General features: G+C 38.2%; 1 protein-coding gene and 1 pseudogene across 1 annotated transcript in view; both read left to right on the top strand.

Moving 5' to 3' along the window:
• RBFOX2 (RNA binding fox-1 homolog 2) overlaps positions 1–21,739 on the top strand; it is a 274,449-nt gene that overhangs the window by 231,009 nt on the left and 21,701 nt on the right. Inside the window, exons 4-7 of the mRNA XM_081818997.1 lie at positions 1,066–1,212; positions 5,653–5,706; positions 15,260–15,352; positions 18,123–18,188. Of these exons, the coding sequence (XP_081675123.1) occupies positions 1,066–1,212; positions 5,653–5,706; positions 15,260–15,352; positions 18,123–18,188 (360 nt within the window). The remainder of the gene's footprint in view (positions 1–1,065; positions 1,213–5,652; positions 5,707–15,259; positions 15,353–18,122; positions 18,189–21,739) is intronic.
• Positions 3,407–5,303, top strand: LOC102727948 (spermine synthase pseudogene; annotated as a pseudogene).

Here is a 21,739-nt window from a genome sequence, read left to right as displayed (position 1 = left end):
CCGCTCTTGGTTTAATCAGCTCCGTGAGCCCTCCAGTTTGGCATGCACTTCATAGGGAATAGTGAAAACATAAGGTTCCTAAATTGCCAGATGAATACTTCAAAATAAATGTGTTTTGAATACCTAGAATGTATCACACCTGTTAGATGTTTGTCAAAAGTATTTCTCTGTGTTGCAACTTTTTTGAGGATTTATCAGGGGGAAAAAAATGCCTGCAGCATTGCAAAATAGATTGAGGATTAAAAGTGCACCCCATGCTTACAGGTCCTATTTCACTGTGGGTGTACACAGACCTAGCATTTACATGTTGTCCAGTAGGCTATGCACAGTCCGTAAAGCCTCTCCCAGCAGATTTTGTAAATGGGGCTTTGCTCTGGGCTGCAGGAGCCTGGGGTCCCTGTAATGACGTCAGCTGGATTTGTCAGCTGGAATCCCATGGATTAGGAGGAGAGTGCCGATTGGTTTGAGTAGAGGCTCTTCAGGTTGAAGCCAAATGCCCATTGTCATTAGGTGTCTCCTCTTCAGGAATAATGTTACGATACTTTGGTGACCCGGTAGTCATAAACTCTGGAACTAATAGAGGGAATGAAACATGAAAATATTCCCTTATTTCCTAAAATGGTAGACCAAAAATGCAGTGATCTCTTCAACCACATACAACAGACTCTTCATTTTCAAAATAGAAAGATCTCAGAAATGGAAAATTCCACTAAGAATCTAAGAATAATGGTACAATTTTTATGTCTTAATTTTTATGTCTTTCATACCTAATGGATCTCCACGTGGTCTTAGGCAAGTCACTTAGTATTTTTGTTTTCTTCCATTTCACTAATGTACTGTAAATAGTCAAAAGGCCTAAACTTTCTTTGTAAATGATAGCAATTTGAACATAGGTAACATTTTTGGTTTTTTTTTTTTCCCTTTGAAGGGACAACTCTAATTTTTGCTTAAAGACGCTTTTGAGAACTGTTTGAAAACGGGGTGGGGGGGGTTAATTATTTTACATAATTCTTGTGAAGTAATCATATTTATTTTTCGCTCAATGTTGTCTGTTTCTTTGCTCAGCAGACAGAAGGGGGAGCACAGACAGATGGCCAGCAGTCACAGACACAAAGTAGTGAGAACTCAGAGAGCAAATCCACCCCTAAACGGCTGCATGTCTCTAATATTCCCTTTCGCTTCCGGGACCCCGACCTCCGACAGATGTTTGGGGTAAGTCTCTGGAGTCCTTTTGTGGGTTTTACAGTGAAAATGTAATTTAATCCCAATAATTTAAACCCAATGTATTTTAATAAGTCATTAGGACTTTATGATAAGACTGCACATAGACTGAGAGAGATCCTAAGGTAAATCAGTGTTTTCATCAGTCTTCAGGAACTTCTGTCACCTAGCACCGTCATTCCTGTCATTCTAGACATGGGCCTTGCAGGTTCTCACATAACAAGGTGACTATGCAATCTGGTTTGCCTGGGACCGAGGGTTCTCTTGGGACGTGAGCCTTTCAGTACTCAAATCAGGACAAAGGCAGTAATCCTTACTTTTCAGAGTGTTACGAGTTCAGTGACCTAATGTCTGTGAAGCAGATAGTACCTGTGTTTTATTTTTACTTCCCTGCTCATAACTCAGCAAGACCAGTATCTAAAATCAGGTGGAGGTGGTTAGTTTGCGACCTCTGATGTGTTCTTCCAGCTTCCACTTCCTCCCGAAATCACTGTCATGAAAACAGTATAACAGCAAAGATTTAAGTTATTGGAAAGTGAGTGATTGCTGGAAGTCGTACCTTTTTTCTGGGCTTATGTGTTGTTGCCAGATTTCATTTGAGCAAACTCTTAACTTGAACTAGGAACAAGAGATCATGGTTTAAAAAAACTTTGTTGCTGTTGCTGCATGGTGCTTTGTCAGGAAAGCAGGCGCCCCGCTTGAAGTCCTGGTCGTGGCCACTTCGTGATGACAAGACCCTGAAGCAAAGTTTTGTCACTAACAACTGAGTACCTGGAGTATTTTCTGTACCGAAGCCAAGGCCAGCATTGAGTTTTAATAATGTTCTTGAAGTACTTGAAGAGCCTTTACACAGAAAACGGTAGCCAGCTGTTCATCTCTCCAGAAGAGAAAACAACAAAATAATAAAGGGCAGCTTAAAGAATTGATATTATATTTAAGAAGAAATTTCCCAGGAGTATGAGTTATTGGGTTCTCTACTGAATTATCAGAGATTATATGGAATCCTAATCTCTGGAGATCGGTGAAAATGGAGTATATTCTCATCTGCCAGAAGTGTGTTTTCTCTCAGGTCAGAAAAGTTGTGTCCATTGAAGATCTGCCTAGGCCAGTTATCAGTGATTTTTGAAATGTATTATGCCCTTCCTATAAGGCTGCTAAGTGAAAAAAAAAAGAAAAGAAAATGTTCCTTGCAAGGGACACCTGGTAGGATTGCTCTGTCTTCTGCATGGTTAGTACCGATCCCTTGGAAGGACATCAGCAGTGGTAAAGAGCAAGGATTCCATGCTTCATTTTATTAGCTGTGTAAACTTGATGGATGGCTTCCTTCAGCCTCATTTTCCTTAACCATTAAAGGAAGGCAGTCCTTACCCTAGCAGGACGGTATAAGGACACATTAGAAAATGCAAAGGAAAACTCTAAAACACCATTCCAATTTTAGTTGTTTGGATGAGCATAGAAATAAAATTAAATCCCCTCCTACCTAAAATAAGACATTTTCGTCTCTTTTAATTTCCTAATGTTCTGTTAAATAATGAAACTGGAATCAAGCCCAGAAGTCTTACTCTAGAAAACATGGGCTCTTAGTACATGTTTTCTGAAAAAGATAGTAATGATTCAGCCCAGGGAGAAAGCATGATTTGTCTTGTTCTTTTCATTTTTTAGTGTTTTCCCGTTTCCCGAATTTTGATTTAAAATCCAAGTGAAAGAGATAATTGGGTCTATGAGGCCAGTACTCAGAGGGAAGTGGGGCCGAAAAGATTCCAGGAGATTTCCTGCACATCCCTTCAGTTCATTTCATCCAAGCATTGAATCAAATAGGTTGGCTGGTCCCCTTCTACACGCCTCCTCCAAATAACCACTGTGTTTTAAGTATGCCCCTCCACTCAGCTGTTGAGCTGCCTACCAATACAGTTATTTAGGCTTGGTGTCTTTAGCTTATTTCCCAAATGTTAAAATATTTAACTAATTACAAAACAAAGTTACTACTTAAAATGTTCTTGATGGTGTTCATTGCTGAAATATTAAATTGGCAAATAAATGAAATCATGTATAATGTCCGTGAATGTTTAATACGATGGAAAATAACATGTAATCTGTAGAAATGAGAACAGAGATATATATTTATTGACTTGGAAAGCTGTTTATAGCATATTAAGTTAAAAAAAAAAAAGTAATACTTGGAAATATGTCCTTAACGATATATGCCTGCGGAAAAGCAGAGAAGGCTGTGTACCAGAATGGTAAGATGGTGGGTGTGCAGAGGATCTTCATTTTCTGTTTCCTCTTTTCCTTTTTATTTATCTGTATTTCCTGACTTTTACAGTGAATATGGTTTACTTTTAGAAATTAAAAAAAAGAAGGAAAAGAAAAACAGCCTTCAGTAGTGTATCTTTCTCCGTAGAATTTGCTTCTTAAAAACTGAGACATTTAAGGCAGCCCGACACGCCGTGCGGCCCCCCATTCTCCCGCGGCCACCTCCCCCAGGCATGGCACCGGGCCTCGCCTCACCTTGGCAGCAGCACGGCACGGCACGCTCGACTTCAAGCTCGCGCCAAAGCTGATGGCGAGACCGTTCTAAAAGGCCTCCGGTCCATTTTCCAGGAGCAAGGGATGACGGAGTCGGTGCACGACTGGCAAGACCACGGTTATCTAGCGACTACATCAACAAAAACGGCAGCTTTGCCAGTTTGAGAATTTACCCACGTGGATTGGTGTTGTTGGATCTTCAGAGTTATGCTGGTGATTCGCAAGGCCAAGAAGTTGACATTCTTTTGAACAAAGTGGAAGAAAGAGTGAAAGAATTGAGTCAGGACAGTGCTGTGCGGGTGAAGCGATTACCACCCATAATTCGAGGAGGAGCTGTCGACAGATACTGGCCCAGTGCTGATGGTCGCCTGGTTGAGTGTGACATAGATGAAGTGGTGTATGAAGATTCACCTTATCAGAACATGAAAATTCTACACTCGAAGCAATTTGGAAATACTCTCATCCTTAGTGGGGACATTAATCTGGCAAAGAGTGATTTGGCGTATACCCAGGCCATCATGGGCAGTGGAAAAGAAGACTGCAGTGGCAAAGACATGCTGATTCTTGGGGGTGGAGACGGGGACATATTGTGTGAAATAGTCAAACTGAAACCAAAGATGGTCACTATGGTAGAGATTGACCAAATGGTGATTGATGGATGTAAGAAATAATGCGAAAAACATGTGGCAATGTCTTAGCCAGTGTTAAAGGAGACTGCTATCAGGTTCTAATAGAAGACTGTATTCCAGTACTGAAGAGGTACGCCAGAGAAGGGAGAGAGTTTGATTATGTGATTAATGATTTGACAGTCGTTCCAATCTCCACATCTCCAGAAGAAGATTCCACATGGGAGTTTCTCAAGACTGATTCTTGATCTCTCAGTGAAAGTACTGAAAACAGGATGGGAAATACTTTACACAGGGTAACTGTGTCAATTTGACAGAAGCCTTGTCGCTCTAGGAAGAACAGCTCAGGCGCCTGTATTGTCCTGTGGAATTCTCAAAGGAGATCGTCTGTGTTCCTTCATACTTGGAATTGTGGGTATTTTACACTGTTGGGAAGAAAGCTAAACCTTGAAGACCAATCTCTCCTAATCACATGTGCTGCAAATAGCCTTCCTGACCTTCATGTGCTATACATGACATCGAAATGAGTCAGGCAATTGATTGTGATTTCCTTCAAGTTTTCTTTTTTTAATTATTATTTTTAATTTAAACAAAGCAAATGGAAAATGTGTATTTTGATGCGCTAGGGTGTTAATTTTTTTGAAAGTCAGCTGAAGGATGATTAGACAGCACAGCGAAGGCTGCTAAATGCACTGAACCCCTAGAATGTGATTTTTGTTACTTTTGTGTGTGTGTGTGTGACTTGGTAGACTTCAAATTTGGTTGTTTGGAGGAATGAACATCATTGTTTTGTTCCGGAGGGAAGTTCTTTGATGGTGTTTCTTTCCCCCAAAATTGACTTAGCTATTAAAATTTGGTGCTTATAAGAAAGAGTTAAGAAAAAAATGAATAGCAATGCTTCGATTAAAATTATAAATGAGGAAAAAAAAACTGAGACATTTAAAACATTAAACACATAGTTAGGAAAAGCCCCACTTCTTGTCCATGAAGAAATATGCAGGAGGGTAACACTGTGAATATCTTCTGAGAACAGCTTCTACCATATAGAGGTGGATAATGCATGAGTGGGTGAATTGAAAAAGGAGTGAAAAAAGGATAAATTATCGGCTCATTGATGAGGGAAAACCAGAAACTGGTATTGGGACCTACCAACAAGTAGAAACATGGAAGTTGAATAAGCAGTTGAAAAAAAAAAAACAAAACTCTTTTTTCAGGAGAAAATAAATTATGTGGTTAAAAAGCTGACCATGAATAAATGTTTTTATTTTTGTCTCTGCAGCAGTTTGGCAAAATCCTAGATGTAGAAATAATCTTTAATGAACGTGGCTCTAAGGTAAGCTCCATCTCAGTATTAAGTGTGCCTGGTTTCTTTTTAATTTTGTTTTAAATAGTAAGTAATCAGAAAACTTAAAGCTGTTTTTCAAGCCTGCAAAAAGTATCCCAACTTACCTGGCTTGGATCAGATTATCTCTAAAAATAAGCTCCCACATGGCCAAACTTTATCCTAATAGTTCAGTTGGGGGAGTGAAGGGGTGGGGGTAGAAGCAAGAGAGTGTGAGGAGGGAGAGGATAAGGGAAATTGGGGGCAGGAGACACCTGCCCTTATTCGGACTGAAATTGCTCTCACGTGCTTACTTTAAAGGAAAAGAGAAAAGACTCAAGTGAAATTCTATGAGAATTCTATTGTGAATTCTAACAGAACAATTCAGCTTTTTAAGAATCAGACTTGAAATGACATACTTAGAACAAATTTAATATTTCAGTTCTTCAGTAGACTTGCTCTCTCTTTTGAATAAATTTGACAAGGCGTAAATACAGGGAGTAGTGACTCAGGAATTCACTGTAAGCTGATTTCCTCCTTTGAGTTCTGCCCAGAGAGGTAAGATGTAGAATCCCTTCAATTACAAATAGTGAGTTGGGTTTTTTTGCATCAGAATAAATGTAGTAACACTGCACAATTCGATATACATACTCTCTTCTAAGTGTGTTCTGTATGAGAACTGAACATTCTAATTAAAACTTATTTCCCCCTAATAATTTACTATTTTAAATTCCCAATCTATATGATTTAGAATTTCCATACACTAAAATAAGCAGCAGTGATTTTAGGAGTGAGGGAATGATGAAGTCTTACAGTGATGTGAAAAAATATTTAATGAACTGAATTTCAAAAAGTTTCATTTGACAGTTTTCTTCTTCCTCGACAAATGAAATACCCCCCCACAGACACAATCAGCTGTGGTCAAGCTTGGAAATATTTACCTTGCTCTGTTTTCTTCTACTTGCATTTTTTAGGTTAGAACAGTTTTTGAGTTAATTTTTCATTTGGTCATCTCTCCTGAACTTTGAAATAGCCCTTGGCTATGATTAAATCTCTAAGAATATAATTTGAGAAAAGCTAAGTAAAGCAAATAAATGAGATAATACTTACCTCTTCAGTTTCCTACTCCAAATTCACCATACCCTGGGAATTAATAGCATATATCCACAGAGTTATATATATACCTCCTGCCCCATCTAAACTAACACAAATGTATGTACTGTTCTAATGCTCCTGATTATTATTCCCTTCCTTTATAGAATGCACTGATAGTGTTTAATCCTGATTATAATAATTCTTTGTTAATTATTAAAGAGGTAATTATACTTTAAGCTTCCAGTTTTCAGTTAAACAAAAAAGATTAATATGCCTATACAGAACTTTCTCCAGCACTTAACTTGGTAAGTATTTTTAAAGTGAAATCTGCTCCGCCTGTAACCAGTAAAACTATTTATGCTTGTAGTTTCTTCACAGTGGATTTCTGGCCCTTTGCTTTTATCTTTTGTGACCATTTTAGATCCAAGGTGGAAAAATAACAGTGGTTTAGAGATGAGAAGTGCATGAACATATCATGTGACGATTCTGTGCTACACTGTTTATCCAAAGTCATAGTTTAAACGTTTTTAGTTTTAAGTGTATGCACTTAAAAACTTGTTAACTAGACCAACAACCCGAAGCCCAGTATGGTTTCATCAGGCACTGGGGCCTTGCTCCTTACCAAGAAAATAATTGGATTGAATTCTTGTGAAGCAAAGGAAATTGATCTTTCTTAAGGCTTCTTTCATTGACTTCAAAGATTTGCCTACTACCAAAAATTGTTTAATTTACCTGATTCAATTGCTTCTCCCTGTAATTTTCATGTTTAAATGACACATGCCTTCCTTTTCTCTTTGGGGAATCTAAAAGCCTATGCTGCTCCTCTCAGTAAAATGCTGTATCCTCACTGCCCCTTTCTCTGTGGGGCTGCTAAAGAATAGACAGACTGTGTACTCATTGGCCGTTGTTCTTAAAACAAAGCACAGAATTCAGAATGGCCTGGATCTGCCTTCAAGGACTGATAACAAAATCTGTCTTCATCCTTTGTCCTTCTTAACTGTCACTAAAGTTCTTTCTTGGAATGGGTTCTCCCGAAACTGTTCTGTAGACTTGTTAACAGAGGTTTATTTTGGAGTCAAAACCTGGGTACCTCTTCTGGGATCCACCTCACATAAATTAAAGAGTACTTTTCTTTTTGTAAATTAAGTTTATTTTCTCATTTCTTTTATGTTTATGGTTGACTATAAAATTACAACATGTCTTGAAAGGAACCAGAGATAAGGAGACCTAAGTGGTCCTGTTGTTCACTTTAGAGTTGCTCAGTCTTTTAACTGAATGTACAGAAATTAGTTTGAATTTTTTTTTTTTGAAGCAGTAATGGAAAAACGAGTCACAAAATAAATCCGAGATAAGTGATACTTACATGTAAAACAATTATCAGTGAAACAGTTAAATAACTACATGACTCCAAAACAAAAAGCAACTCTTTACCATGTCTTCTTTTTTATAATGAGACTGTCAGCGTACGGTTTTAGAACATACCCACTTAAAAACATAGATGAACACTGTCGTGCTCCCTTGCCCGTCCCCATCCCCCCCTCCAACGCCCGGCTTGCCGGCATTCTGCTTTCTCAGCTTGCCTGAAAAAGTTGTTGAGTATCTTCCTTTTTTTGTCTTTGACCTTCATATTCTAGATTTGATTTTCCTAGATTATGGAATGAATGTATATCATTTACATTCATACACAAGCAAAAATATATACTTAGATTATTTCGTGGGATTTTTTAAAAATCTTTTTTTTTTTTTTTACTCCATACTCCTTTGTAAAAGCATAAAGTCAGTCATATCTAATTTTCTGTGATTAACTAAAACAAAGGTAGACTATCCTTTTGAAAATGTTCAATTAGGATGTATGATGAAAAATGCTACCCCTGGAAAAAATGGAAGTAATAAACTCAAATAGAATCTAGAAAGGAGTATACTGATATGTATAACTTTATGATTCCCCAGATGTCACCAGTCACAACAAATATTACTGTAAACAATAGAAAGATAATATATTGGTAGAGTGGCTATATGTCCTGGTTTATCCAAAATAGTCCCAGTCTGTAGCCATCGTCTTAGCATGATGATTAGTGTCCCCTTCCTCCCTCAAAGTGCTCCAGTTTGAACGATGAATTGTATTGCCCCTCTCCTTATAGATTCTTTGAATAACAACTTTTAAAAAGCACCCTTTTCAAAACAATTATAAAAGAAAAATGTGATTTTTAATGTCCAGACCAAATAGTTCATTAAAAGAACACATTCACTAATAATCTCCTGTATTTCCTTCCAGTCTTTTTTCTCACATAGAATCTTAAACAGAACTCTAAATAATGGTTACCTAGTTCAACTTGACTTTGCATTCTGTGCTAGATACTTTTCGTGACTGAGAACTCATTGCTTTTCAAAACTTTTAAGTTTTACTTAAATTCCAATTGGTTAACATGCAGTGTAGTATTAGTTTCAGGTGTACCATATAGTGATTGAACACTTCATACATCACCTGGTGCTCATCACAACAAGTACACTCCTGAACCCCCATCACCTGTTTCACCCATCCCCCACCCACCTCCCCTCTGGTAACCATCAGTTTGTTCTCTGTAGTTAAGTCTCTGTTTTTTTATTTGCCTCTCTCTCTCTTTTTCCCTTTTGCTCATCTGTTTTATTCCTTAAATTTCACATACGAGTGAAATCATACAGTATGTGTTTCTCTGACTGACTTATTCAGACTTTCCACCATTCTGTACACTATCACCCAGCCCCGTAACAATTTGTTTGTGATAATTATCACATATAATTATCTTATTAAGTAAAGAAATGTACACATTCTAATGTTTATATTTTCCATAAAGTTTTGTCAACCTACTTCTGGTGTGGTTGTTGCTCAAAGGGACACGTATCATAAATACTGAATGTGTAGGAGCTCTTCACATCTTCAGACAGTGCCAACTGTTAAGTTCACTAAAGGACCACAGACCAGATCACAGCAACCATTATTGAGATTTCTAGCAAGTTTCTAGCATGTGTTCTCATTACTTCTCACAGGTGGATATCTGGAATGAGGGGGATCTGAATTTGGGTTAGACTTCAGTTTAGGCTGGAGTTAGGGAAGATAAAGGCTCTAATCCCATCCTCAGGCACAAGTAATGTGCTATAATTTCTTGCCTTTTTCCCTGGATTTTGATTTCATGCAAAGGGAAATTATTTATTTCTTTCAAAATATTGTCAAAAGACTGTCTTCGAAATTGCACTAACTAGGCCTTTACTTTTTAGTAAAATTTGATAGGTAATGCTGAGTTGAAATGTTTTTCATTATACTTAAAACTGAATTAACAGTGCATGTGTTTCCAAAGGGCTTAGTTTATTTTCTTTTGTTACCATCTTATGGGTTTTAGTTTTCTTTTTCTTTTATTTATTTTTAAATTTCTGTGTTCCGGCCATACCCAGGAGAATGTCTGCTTTTGATTTCTCCCTTAAAAGTTACATGGTAAATTTTCTTTCTCATTCTTCTGAGATGGAAAAACTCAAGGATTATACAAATTTAAGAATATTTTTACAATGCTCATCCTATTGCTTGTTATTTATTGCAGTCTGAGGCCAGACTAAAAAGATGGCAGTTATTCGGTTCCTATAGGCCCTTGATGATAAATGAATGTCAAGACAGGTGATAAAATGTTTGTCACATTCGGTAGAAATTTTGACCACAACCATAATCCCGATAGACACACCATTCCTCAGTTTTCACAAGACAGCTAAGATAGGGGTAAATCACTAATGGAACACTGGTAACACAGAAAAAGTTTGGGAACTGAGAGCTGTAGGTTATAGTATAAAGCATAGAGACCTGCATTGTCCAATACAGTGTCCATATTGAGCACTTGAAATGTGGCAAGTCTAAATTCATATGTGCTTTCAGTATGAAATACACATGATTTCAAAGACTTAGCAGAAAAAAGGAATATCTCATTAATGTTTTTTATTTTGATGCCATGTTGAAATGATAGTATGTTGCATATATTTTATTTTAAATAAAATACATTATTGAAATTACTTTCATGTATTTTTACTTTTTTAATATGGCTAGTAGAATATTTAAAATTATATATGTGGCTTGTGTTTTATTTCTGTCAGATAGCACTGGTATAGACAAACATATCAACATCAGGTTTTTTTATTAAAAAATAAAAGTTTACTTTTTGTTTATCTGTTTTTTATCTTCTTAAATACCTGAAATGTTTACTCTTCTTAAGAATTTGAGATTCAGTCTTTGACTTTGTAGCGCTTCCAACTGGTTATTTTGTTTTCCTGATATATTATGTAATCATTTTGGAGTTCTTCTAAGGAAAAAGTGTTAAGTTTAGACATAACTTTATTAAATTTTTTTCAAAGCAAGAGATCCAAATGACCAAACTTAATGTGAATTAGATTTCCAAGAATGAAGGGACATTAAAACATAATTTCACGTAAGCATATTTTCCTGTTAGTAACTTTTTAAGCCTGGATAATCTGTGAATATCCTTAGCTCAGTTCCTGGCACATTTTCAGAAATGCTAAATTCTATTGAAGGAATGGTACATTAAACTTTTTTTCAGGGGCGCCTGGGTGGCTCAGTTGGTTAAGCGACTGCCTTCGGCTCAGGTCATGATCCTGGAGTCCCCGGATCGAGTCCCGCATCAGGCCCCCTGCTCGGCAGGGAGTCTGCTTCTCCCTCTGACCCTCCCCCCTCTCATGTGCTCTCTCTCTCTCATTCTCTCTCTGTCAAATAATAAATAAAATCTTTGGGAAAAAAAAAAAAACTTTTTTTCAAGTTTTATTTAATCTATTTTTTTAAGATTTTATTTATTTGACATAGAACACAAGCAGGGGGAGTGGCAGGGAGAGGGAGAAGCAGGCTCCCCACAGAGCAGGGGGAGCCCGATGTGGGATTCGATCCCAGGACCGCGGATCATGACCTGAGCCAGAGGCAGTAGCTTAACCAACTGAGCCACCCAGGCACCCTTGAGTTAATATTCTTGAAACCAAATTGTAGTTAAGTTGATGGAAAAGCTAAAGTTTCAACATAAGAGGAAAGTATTAAAGAACAGTACTCTAAAATTGCTGGCTATACTTCTCACCTTTCTAATCACAGACTTCTGAGAGATATATGTTAATTTCCTATTGTTTCTGAACAAATTATCTTCCAAGTTGGTGGCTTAAAAGCACAGATTTATTATCGTACAGTTCTGGAGGTCAGAAGTCCAAAATGGGTCTCACCAAGCTAAAACCAAAGTGTTGCAGGGCTGCATTCTTTCAGATGGCTCTGAGGGATAATCCAGTCCTTGCCTTTTCCAGCTTCTAGAGGCAGCCCACATTCTTTGACCTATAGCCCCCTTCCCTCTTCAAAGCCAAAAATGGCCAGTTCAGTCTTTCTCAGGCTGGTGCACTCTGATTTGGACTCTCCCGTTTCCCTCTTTAACTTATAAGCACCCTTGTGATTACATTGGGCTCACCTGGATAATCCAGGATAATCTCCCTATCTCAAGATCATTAATTTAATCACATCTGCAGAATCCCTTTTGCCAGGTGAGGTAGTAACATTCACAGGTTCCAGGGATTAGGATGTGGACAACTTTGGGGGGCCGTTATTTGGCCTGCCACAAAGTCTATTTATCTTCAAAGGAAAGAAGGAAATCTGCTTACCTCTGTATCATATCAGGAAGTCCCAAAGTATCAGCAAGACCTTCTTCGTCCTTTACACTAGGTGAAGATTGCTTCATTTTGTATCTTGGGTGTCTTGATTAGCATTTCCTTTGGAATATAAGCACTTCTGCTGGCTGTAAAATGTCAGTGCTTATGAATTCTTCTGGCTGCAGTTAGTACGTCCCAGATGCTCTGTCAGCACATTACAGAGCGGAGGCTCACAGAACACATTTAGCAATTAGATTTGAAAAAGAAGACTAGAAGGATTTTAGGATGAATGCAGTTTAGTTAATAGAATACTGAACTTAGGTTTCAAAGCTTAATTTCTAATTTTCTCACCATTAGCTGTAGAAGGAAGCCACCTGGAGGGAAGAAGGCCTTGTTGGTGCTTGGGTGTTTAACCTCCGTTTGATTTACTTTCTTCATCTTAAAAATGAAAACAGATTTATCCTTTCTCTACCCCATGGTTGTATTTAAAAGACAAACAAGCATGTGAGTGTATGGGTGTGTAGATCTAGATAGTCATAATGCCAGTACTAAAAACCTCTGGTACTAGTCTCCACATCATCTGTTATCCAGTTGCTAACTTATTGTTTATTAATTTAACCCAAGGCATATAAGTATGAGGCTGTGAGAATCAGTTGAAATACAGTTTATAATACTTCTACAATGTGATATAAAAACTCATCTCTACATGTGACCTTTCCTGAAAGGTTCATTTAACTTTTCTATTGGAGGATTCTCCAGGATTGGAGAGCTGGTTTACTGTCTTCAGCAGATGGCTAATGTAGATGACAAACGAACGATGTCATTAATTAGTAACTTGAGATCATATACCTCAAGTTGTCGATGTGTCTGTAACATGTTGGTATCAAAATTTGTTTCTGAAAATGTTTGATATTTTCAACATTTTTTTTTTTTTTTTTTTTTTGCGAGAGAGAGAATGAGAGAGAGCACGAGAGGGAGGAGGGTCAGAGGGAGAAGCAGACTCCCCGCTGAGCACGGAGCCCGATGTGGGACTCGATCCCGGGACTCCAGGATCATGACCTGAGCCGAAGGCAGTCGCCTACCCAACTGAGCCACCCAGGCGCCCTCAACATATATTTTTAAAGAAAATATTAGCTAAAATTACCTGTAGTAGTCCACCTCAAGCAGCATACATTTAGAATTTTCTGTCAGCTCAGCATTGCACTTTCTAGGGTATTTGTGGTGATATCCAGATTACAGGTAGAGATAATTCATTGGGATCCTCCATGGATCGCCACTCAACCATATAGTCATGTAGAATGCAAAGTAATGAGATCCTTCAAAATGATGGAATTGCTTTTCTAAAATCTTATTGAGCAATGCACACTATTGACCATCTCAGTTAAGAACATGTTTTATATATATATATGGAAGGACTCACGGAGGACAGCAAAGCAGAGCAGAACTTAAATAAAAATAACAAAGGGTTCCAGGTTATCCTACAGTGGAATGTTCAAAGAATGCTAGAGGGACAATGCAGCTATTGAGAGATAGGTCTTTTCCAGAAAATCTTAAGAATTTACTACTCTATACATGTAAATGGCTTGAGAAAGTGTTAACAGTTGCAAAGTAGAAAGAGAAGGACAAAGCACCTAGGATGAAACTGATACAATGCTTGATAAAATAGTTATATAAATATATAGTAAATCCTGCTGCTTTTGGCATTGATGGTATGATTGTGACCAAGACAGTCTTTTCAGATAAATGTGAATATAGGAGTAAGTGGGTTAACTCCCTGGTTCCTGCTTTATCCACTTAGTGAATTAAAGCTCCATACAATTAATTTGTGTACAGAGCACAAATAAATTAATTCTAACTCAGAGGAGCAACTGTATTGCTGTTTTATGGTATTCTTTTCCTGTTGAACAGTATACAGCTGATGTCACTAACAGATCTCATTCGCACTGCCTTTTGATTATTCCTTTTTTCTCTCTACATGGAAAATTACTAATACATTTAATAGCAGATGTAGGCTTCAACAAATGTGTAATTTAGGCAAATTTGGATAAGCTATTTTCTGGAATTCAGCTGAACCTATTTTTGCTCAGAGTGCCAGTCTGGCTGTTTAAAATTCATTGAAGAAAAGGCGTAATTGGCCACTACTTAGTGATATTTTCATTAGCTTAGATGAACATGGTGCTCTTCTTCTTCTGCACCCAGTACCTAGAGAATTGTAGATCGAGGCTATGTTTTAAATTACTCTGTTCCCAGAAGAATTATGGTGATACAAGCAAACAGGCAGAGTGGAGCTAAAATGATGAGATCTCCTAAAAACCCCATTATACAGTGATTACTCCTAAAGGGAAGGCTTCATGTGGAAGTTACTGGGCAATGATGGATTTAATTAAGTATTTTTAGCATTACATAAAGGCACATGTAAATTAACAGCATGAATTGAAAGAGAAAGAACATCTAAAAAAATATTCAGATTCTTGGTGGAAGAGTTTGACCCGAGTAGCTCTATACCTTAATTTTGGTCTGGCCTCACATGCTTTATGTTTTATTTTATTATTGTTCTTGTTGTTAATTACATTATCATTATTATTGTTGTTGCTGTTATTGTTATTATTATTATTACTACTACTACAGTTTTGTATTCTGTTATTGGATTTAATTTCCCTTTACCAAATATGCATGGACCAAAAATGTGACTTTGGGAGAGTATTGCTGAGTCGATGCTGCTGTCAGTTTCATACTGTGATATTTTTTCTCTGTTTACCAAGAGATCAGTATTTCAATATAACGATGTGCATGTTTTCCCCCCTTCTCCCGCTGCATGCAGGGATTCGGGTTCGTAACTTTCGAGAATAGTGCTGATGCAGACAGGGCCAGGGAGAAATTACACGGCACCGTGGTAGAGGGCCGTAAAATCGAGGTGCATGTCTTCAATAATTCAATTTCTGGTTTATATTTTTATTTCTCTTTTTGTGTATTCCCTCACTTATTTCACATTTGGAGCCCTGTCTTGTGTGTGTGTCTGCACACATGCGTGTGTGTGTGTGTCTGTGTCATTCACCTTCTTGCACTAAAATGTGTAAAAGTAACACTTCTGTCTCCTTTCCCCATTTTTTGGTTGTTGCGGGGGGTTTCATTTTGATTTACTCGTGTGCGTGTACATGTATATTTGTTTCTCATTTACTTTTTTCCTCCAAAATGTTCATCCTTCTGCTCTCTTGATTTTTTTCCTTTGCTTCAGTTTGCGAGACTCCATATGAATACCTGGGATCAGGCCAAAATAAAACTAACTTTATAAATGTCTAGAAACTATCCAATTTGTGACATTGTGTCCTGTAATTAATCAAGGAGCCAGCCAATATCCTCTCTCTCGGGCGGCCAGTTCGCCTCCATGTGCGTGTGATAAGCAAGGAGTACAAGACTGCTGAGATGGTGGGGAGGGAAGAAAGAACCCACAACTCGTGGAGTTTTTAAGTATATTTAATATCAAGAATTTCTACAGTTAATGGATAAAATCCTCAGACCGAGGGTTTGACAGCTGCCTGGCAAATGTGCTGAGACTGTGTTCACGGCAGCCACGTGGTGTTCGCCAACCCTTTTGAAGAACGCAGTGAAGGTTAACTGGCTCCTTTCCCCTTTCCCAGTTTTTAAAAGTATAAACTATAAAAGCCACCATTTTGAGTAAGATGTCTGCATATTTTGCTTTTTCCCTCCCTTTCCGATGGTTTAGCATTTAGGGCCCTTCACTTGACTCACTCTTTCCATGGTAACTATACACAATGCTGGCGATGGTGCCCGTTGGCGGTAAGTGAAACAAAGCGCTAGAGAAGAAGCTTTTTCAATTGTTAATTACAAAACAATTAAATAAGAAAGAAAAAGTCCATCTGCCATCTCACATTAACACTACAAAATGTGATTTGACTTGTTCCTCTTCCTTTTCCTTTCCCCCTTTTATTTTCAATGCTCTTGAGTAATGCCGCCTGGACTTTGGATGTACATATTGTTTGTAGCAGTCTGAGCTGTTTGATTACTGACATCATGGTGATTTTTTTCCCCTTGCACATCTTACTCAGAGTTACTGAACTCCAAGTTTGGCTGGTTTTATTAATGCACTTCCTGCCCCTACTTCCTTTCCCCTTCCCCAAACCTCTGTTTGTAGCTCTGACTGTTCTTTCCTTGCCCGCGCGACACCCCTCCTGACATTCTCTTTTCTTTTCCCCTGCCTTCTTGCTCTCTCTCCCCAAGTTCTGTCCCCATCCTTTTCCCTCTGTCTCTCCTACCCCTTCTCTCTGTTACCTGCGGCTATTGGTCTCTTGCTGACTGGTGGTTTCTGACTGGTTCTGGCCATTTTCCTTTTAGCGCTTGGGTGCATTCTGCTCTAGTGGCTAGTGTAAGCTCTGACCCCATTCTAATCCTTGTCTGTGAGAACCTCGCTCTTCACTCTCTCCCTTCTTTCCAAAACTGATTGTTTTTTCTTTCTTTTATTTGTGTGTGTGTGTTTTAACTGCATGCTCTCAGTCTCATCATTGTTGTATCCCATTCTTTCTTTTTAAATGTGAAATGTTTCTATTATTTGGTGGGTTGAACTAGAGTAAATGGAGTTTCTTTTCCTCACAAAGGAAGATTTCCCCTCTACCAATCCTAAAAGACCTATTAAGACATTTTTTGGTTCCAGTTCCACCTAAAATTGGTCTTTCCATAACACAAATTTATAACCATACAAATTTAACTTTAATGTAAATCCCCAGAGGCAAAATAAGACATTTATATTTGGTGTGTTTTATAATTCTTTTAAAAGCTGGCGTGTTCTCTGACTTGACCACACGGTACACAGCCAGGTTCTATGGTGATGCTGCACCCTCCTTGCAAGAGCTTTAGGCTGGTTCTCACCCTGGGCTGCAGTCTTCCGGCTTTGAGGCTCCATTCATCTTTTTGTCATCAGCGCCATCTTTGTAACATCTACTTACCCTAGCACTGAGAATGCTCTAAATTCTGCACTTCTGTAATGAGGGTGGAGAGAACCATAAAACAAAAGAAACCGAAGCTTTATTTTTTCAGTTAAGTGCCTCATGTAAAGGCCTTCTGAAAACATTATTCTTAAATGGATAGACCACATAGTCTAGAAAATTCAGCCCGGTCCTAAAGATGGTCAACATGGGATTCTAAGTTTTGAGATTTTTTTTTTTAACTCCTCAAACAGTAAAATCTTACACAGTCATCAAAAATGCTGAACATTAGAACAGGTGAAATCCATAGATTTATTTTCTTATCTTCCTGTAAATCTATTCCCTGACCCGTATGGCAAGCCTCTGTTTTATCAATGAACTTCAAAGTTCATGCACAGAGTTGTACCCAATTTACTTTTTCCCATATTTTCCATAATGCAGAGACTTCTCTGTTTAAGAGATCTCCAAAGAACTTGCAAATGTATCTTTCCTTTTGATACCTTTAGCCCAAGTTTTCCATTTGGAGACCAAGAAACTGCATTTTACTCTTGTTAGCCTCATTTTATAAACACTTTAATTAAAATACTATATATTAATATTTTATATTGCTATATTATTTAAAATCAATGTTCTCTGAAATTTACATTTTATTAAACTGAGTGCTGTGTTATCGGATGAGCAACTTCATGTTCCCTAATATGGTCTACTTTCTCCCTGTCCCTTCTTTTTCCTTTATATTTTTAGGTGAATAATGCTACAGCACGTGTAATGACCAATAAGAAGATGGTCACACCATATGCAAATGGTAAGAGATGACAAATCTTCAGAAGGATGTCGTTTATTCTTGTATTAATATATGAACTTTGGGTAATCATCAAAGAATCTCTTGATTTCAGTCCTATGGCAGTTTGTTTCATTTACATTGAACTATTTTACTAGGAGAGTATTTTTACAGTTTTGTTTTTTTTACAGTTAACTTTTTTCTTAGAATTAAGCTTAGTTTTTCAGTTACTAAGCTATAATGGTCTCAGTAAAGTTCATCATACACACAGTGTAAACACGTCTTTTGAGGTTACCTGTTAACCCAGTGGGGTCCCACTAAGGCACCCTCATTTTTAGCTGCTGTTGTTCTGTGATATGATAGGCTTGTCCGTAATATGTGCCCACCAACGCTCACTTTTACTACTGATCCCTACCCGCACCTGAGCTTGAGTGGAATAATTCTTGACCCCTGCTCTCCTTTTAAAGGTATGCTCTAGAGATAACAGCAATGGTGCACATGGGTGCATGTGTTTTCCATCTTCCATCCCAGGACTACATGCTCTAGAGTGGGTTTCATACATGTTTCTCATTAAGAAAGAAACCCTGTGAATATTTTGCCTAACAAAAGCAGAACCTTTACATCATTTGTCAGTTTAGTCTAGACTTATGTTATCTAAATGATAGAATTTATTTTGAATCAGGGGCACCTGGGTGGCTCAGTCGGTTAAGCCGCTGCCTTCGGCTCAGGTCATGGTCCCAGGGTCCTGGGATCGAGCCCCGCCTTGGGCTCCCTGCTCAGCGGGGAGTCTGCTTCTCCCTCTCCCTCTGCCTGCCGCTCTGCCTACTTGTGCTCTCTCTCTATCTCTCTGTCAAATAAATAAATAAAATCTTTTTTTAAAAAAAGAATTTATTTTGAATCTGCAGTGCAACAGTGGTTTTGCCAGCTGGGCTCTACAGGGCCTGTTGGGGAGGGGTGGAGCGGAAACCCATGGGCTGGGTCTTGAGGCCTGCAGCAACTCCTTCTCTGTCATATATTTTAGCATTCTGCATGAAATTTTATCTAGAATCGAATGGGATGTTTTCTGCTGCTTTTTAAAAGTTTGAATCTACTGCTAGAGTATGATAGTATGTGCTGGTAATGTCTTAAAACAAACATAAGTATCTTAGTATATTCTGTGATGTCTTCAGTAGATACATTTAGCCCAGTTTTTCAAACAGATGGTATAAATCAGCATAATTTGCATTTATCAGCATAATTTACATTTTCCCTACCCATTTTATCAATGGTATATCATGTGACCTCCACCTTCCCCTTTACCTCTTGTTTTTTTTGTTTTGTTTTGTTTTGTTTTGTTTACACTACTATCACAAAAACAAGTTTCTGGGATGCCTGAGTGGCTCGGTTGAGCGTGTGCCTTCGGCTTGGGTCATGATCCCAGGGCCCTGGGATCCAGTCCCGCATCCTGCTCCTTGCTCAGTGGGAAGGCTGCTTCTCCCTCGTCCTGTTGCTCTCCCTGCTTGTGCTCACTGTCTCTCTGACAAATAAGTAAAATCTTTAAAAAAAAAAAAAAAAGTTTGCAATTTTGATAATAATCCAATGTAAACAAAATAGGAAGGAGAAGCAAAGTATGTCAAATTTCCTTTAGATTCAGGGAGAATGGTGTCGTAGAAAGAGTCACTGACTGGAATTTAGAAGACAGAAATTCTACTTCTAGATTTGATTCTTCATTTTGCTCTGTGTCATTGGGCCAACTTTTTTTTTAAAGATTTTATTTATTTGTTTATTTGACAGAGAGACGGGGCCAGGGAGAGGGAGAAGTAGGCCTCCTGGCGAGCAGGGAGCCTGATGCAGGGCTCGATCCCAGGACTCAGGACTCAGGACTTGGAGATCATGACCCAAGCCGAAGGCAGTCGCTTAACCGACTGAGCCACCGAAGCGCCCCTGGGCCAATTTTTTTAACCTGATTCTGTTTTTGTCTCTATTAATTGGCAGTCACAGAATTTTAGCACCTGAAGGCACTGTGGAAGTCATCAAAACCCAGCCCTCTTAGCTTATTATTTAGGAAATTAAGCCCAGAGAAGTACAGTATTTACTTGTTGTCCCAGCTGTGGTACCTTTCTTTTAACTCACCCTTTGGGTTTTGTAAGGGTCAAAATACATTGTAAATTGTACAAAACTAAACATATTCCAAGAATTTTTTTTTTTTTAAGATCTTATTTATTTGACAGAGAGCAAGAGCAGGAACATAAGCAGGGGGAGTGGGAGAGGGAGAAGCAGGTTTCCTGCTGAGCAAGGAGCCCGACACGGGGCTCGATCCCAGGACTCTGGGATCATGACCTGAGCTGAAGGCAGATGCTTAACAACTGAACCACCCAAGCACCCCTATTCCAAGTATTATTGACAGCATACCATTATATACCATTATTAAAATGTGTGTTATTACTTAAGGGAATGCTTAAGTAATAATGCCATTGGCAGGAAGGAAAAAAGTCATTTTTTGAATATTATTCTAAATTAATATTCAAGCCTAACAGCCAAACTTTAGAGACCTATAGCTTCTTGTGGTTAAGGCTTCTGAGAAGAGTGTGCTAGGTGCCTTCTGGTGAACTCTCAGCCAGCAGTTTAGTTTACGTTGGTTAGAATCACTTGATTTGTCTGACATTGCAGAACATTGTGTTCTTACAACTCCAGTAGGATTTGAACTGAGATATTTGCTCAACTTTTATGTAAAATAATGTGCTCACCATCTATGAGCACATAAAATAATGAATGGGGGATTGGATTGGTTCAGAATGAATGACTTTTCTCTTGAATACTGTCTCCATTCTTTCAGAAAAATAATGGAGCATGTTTGCTAACTTATGTGTAAAATTCTATAAATGTCTGTTGATTAAAGTTTTCATCTGGAATTCTCCTTAACTATCAGTGGGCAGTAGTACATTTTTCTTTTGTAACTCCTGCTACATTCCTATAAATATAAAAAGGGGGAATGAAGAAATAAAGTTGACATCAAACCTAATGTCTGGGAATACTTAAAGTATATAAATGCTTAGGCTGATGTTCAACAGCAGTCTGTTATCCTTTAGCTAAAACGACTGATTAACTTAAGTATGTATATTACCAGTAAAATCCCAAGACATGCATGAAGTTGGGGATGTACCTTGAATTTTATTACTGCGTGTCTCTTCTTGTTCACCTGCCTGAGGTCAACCAACCAAATTCCAACGGTAAATCCCAAAGAAAGGGGATTTTGGCTTACCCAGATTTCCATCAGCATAGTATGATTGAACACAGAGTCGAAGATCAGCTCAAACTTGAATTCAGAGGATACCTTTATAAAGCAGCGAGAGTAGCAAATAGTGTGAAGATAATGTATAAGAAAATGCATCACAGTGTGGTGTAGAATGACATATTCTGCCTTTCTCCTTTTTCTAAAAATAAATAATACATTCTGAGCAGTTCTATGAGAGAGACTATGCCAGAGCCCAGGATTTATTTATATTTCTGATATTTCTTTGTCCTTCTCTCATTCCTTTTCTGTCTTCCTACTTCCCTCCCAGTTTTTCTCTCCCTCCAGTTTGCACCTCTACTTGCCCCC

Source organism: Leptonychotes weddellii, chromosome 5 (assembly GCF_054177405.1).
Source record: "Leptonychotes weddellii isolate Sample4059 chromosome 5, ASM5417740v2, whole genome shotgun sequence".
In the NCBI taxonomy this organism is placed as follows: Eukaryota; Metazoa; Chordata; class Mammalia; order Carnivora; family Phocidae; genus Leptonychotes; species Leptonychotes weddellii.
Note: the sequence above shows the minus strand (reverse complement) of the source record. Positions and strands in the feature narration are given on the sequence as shown.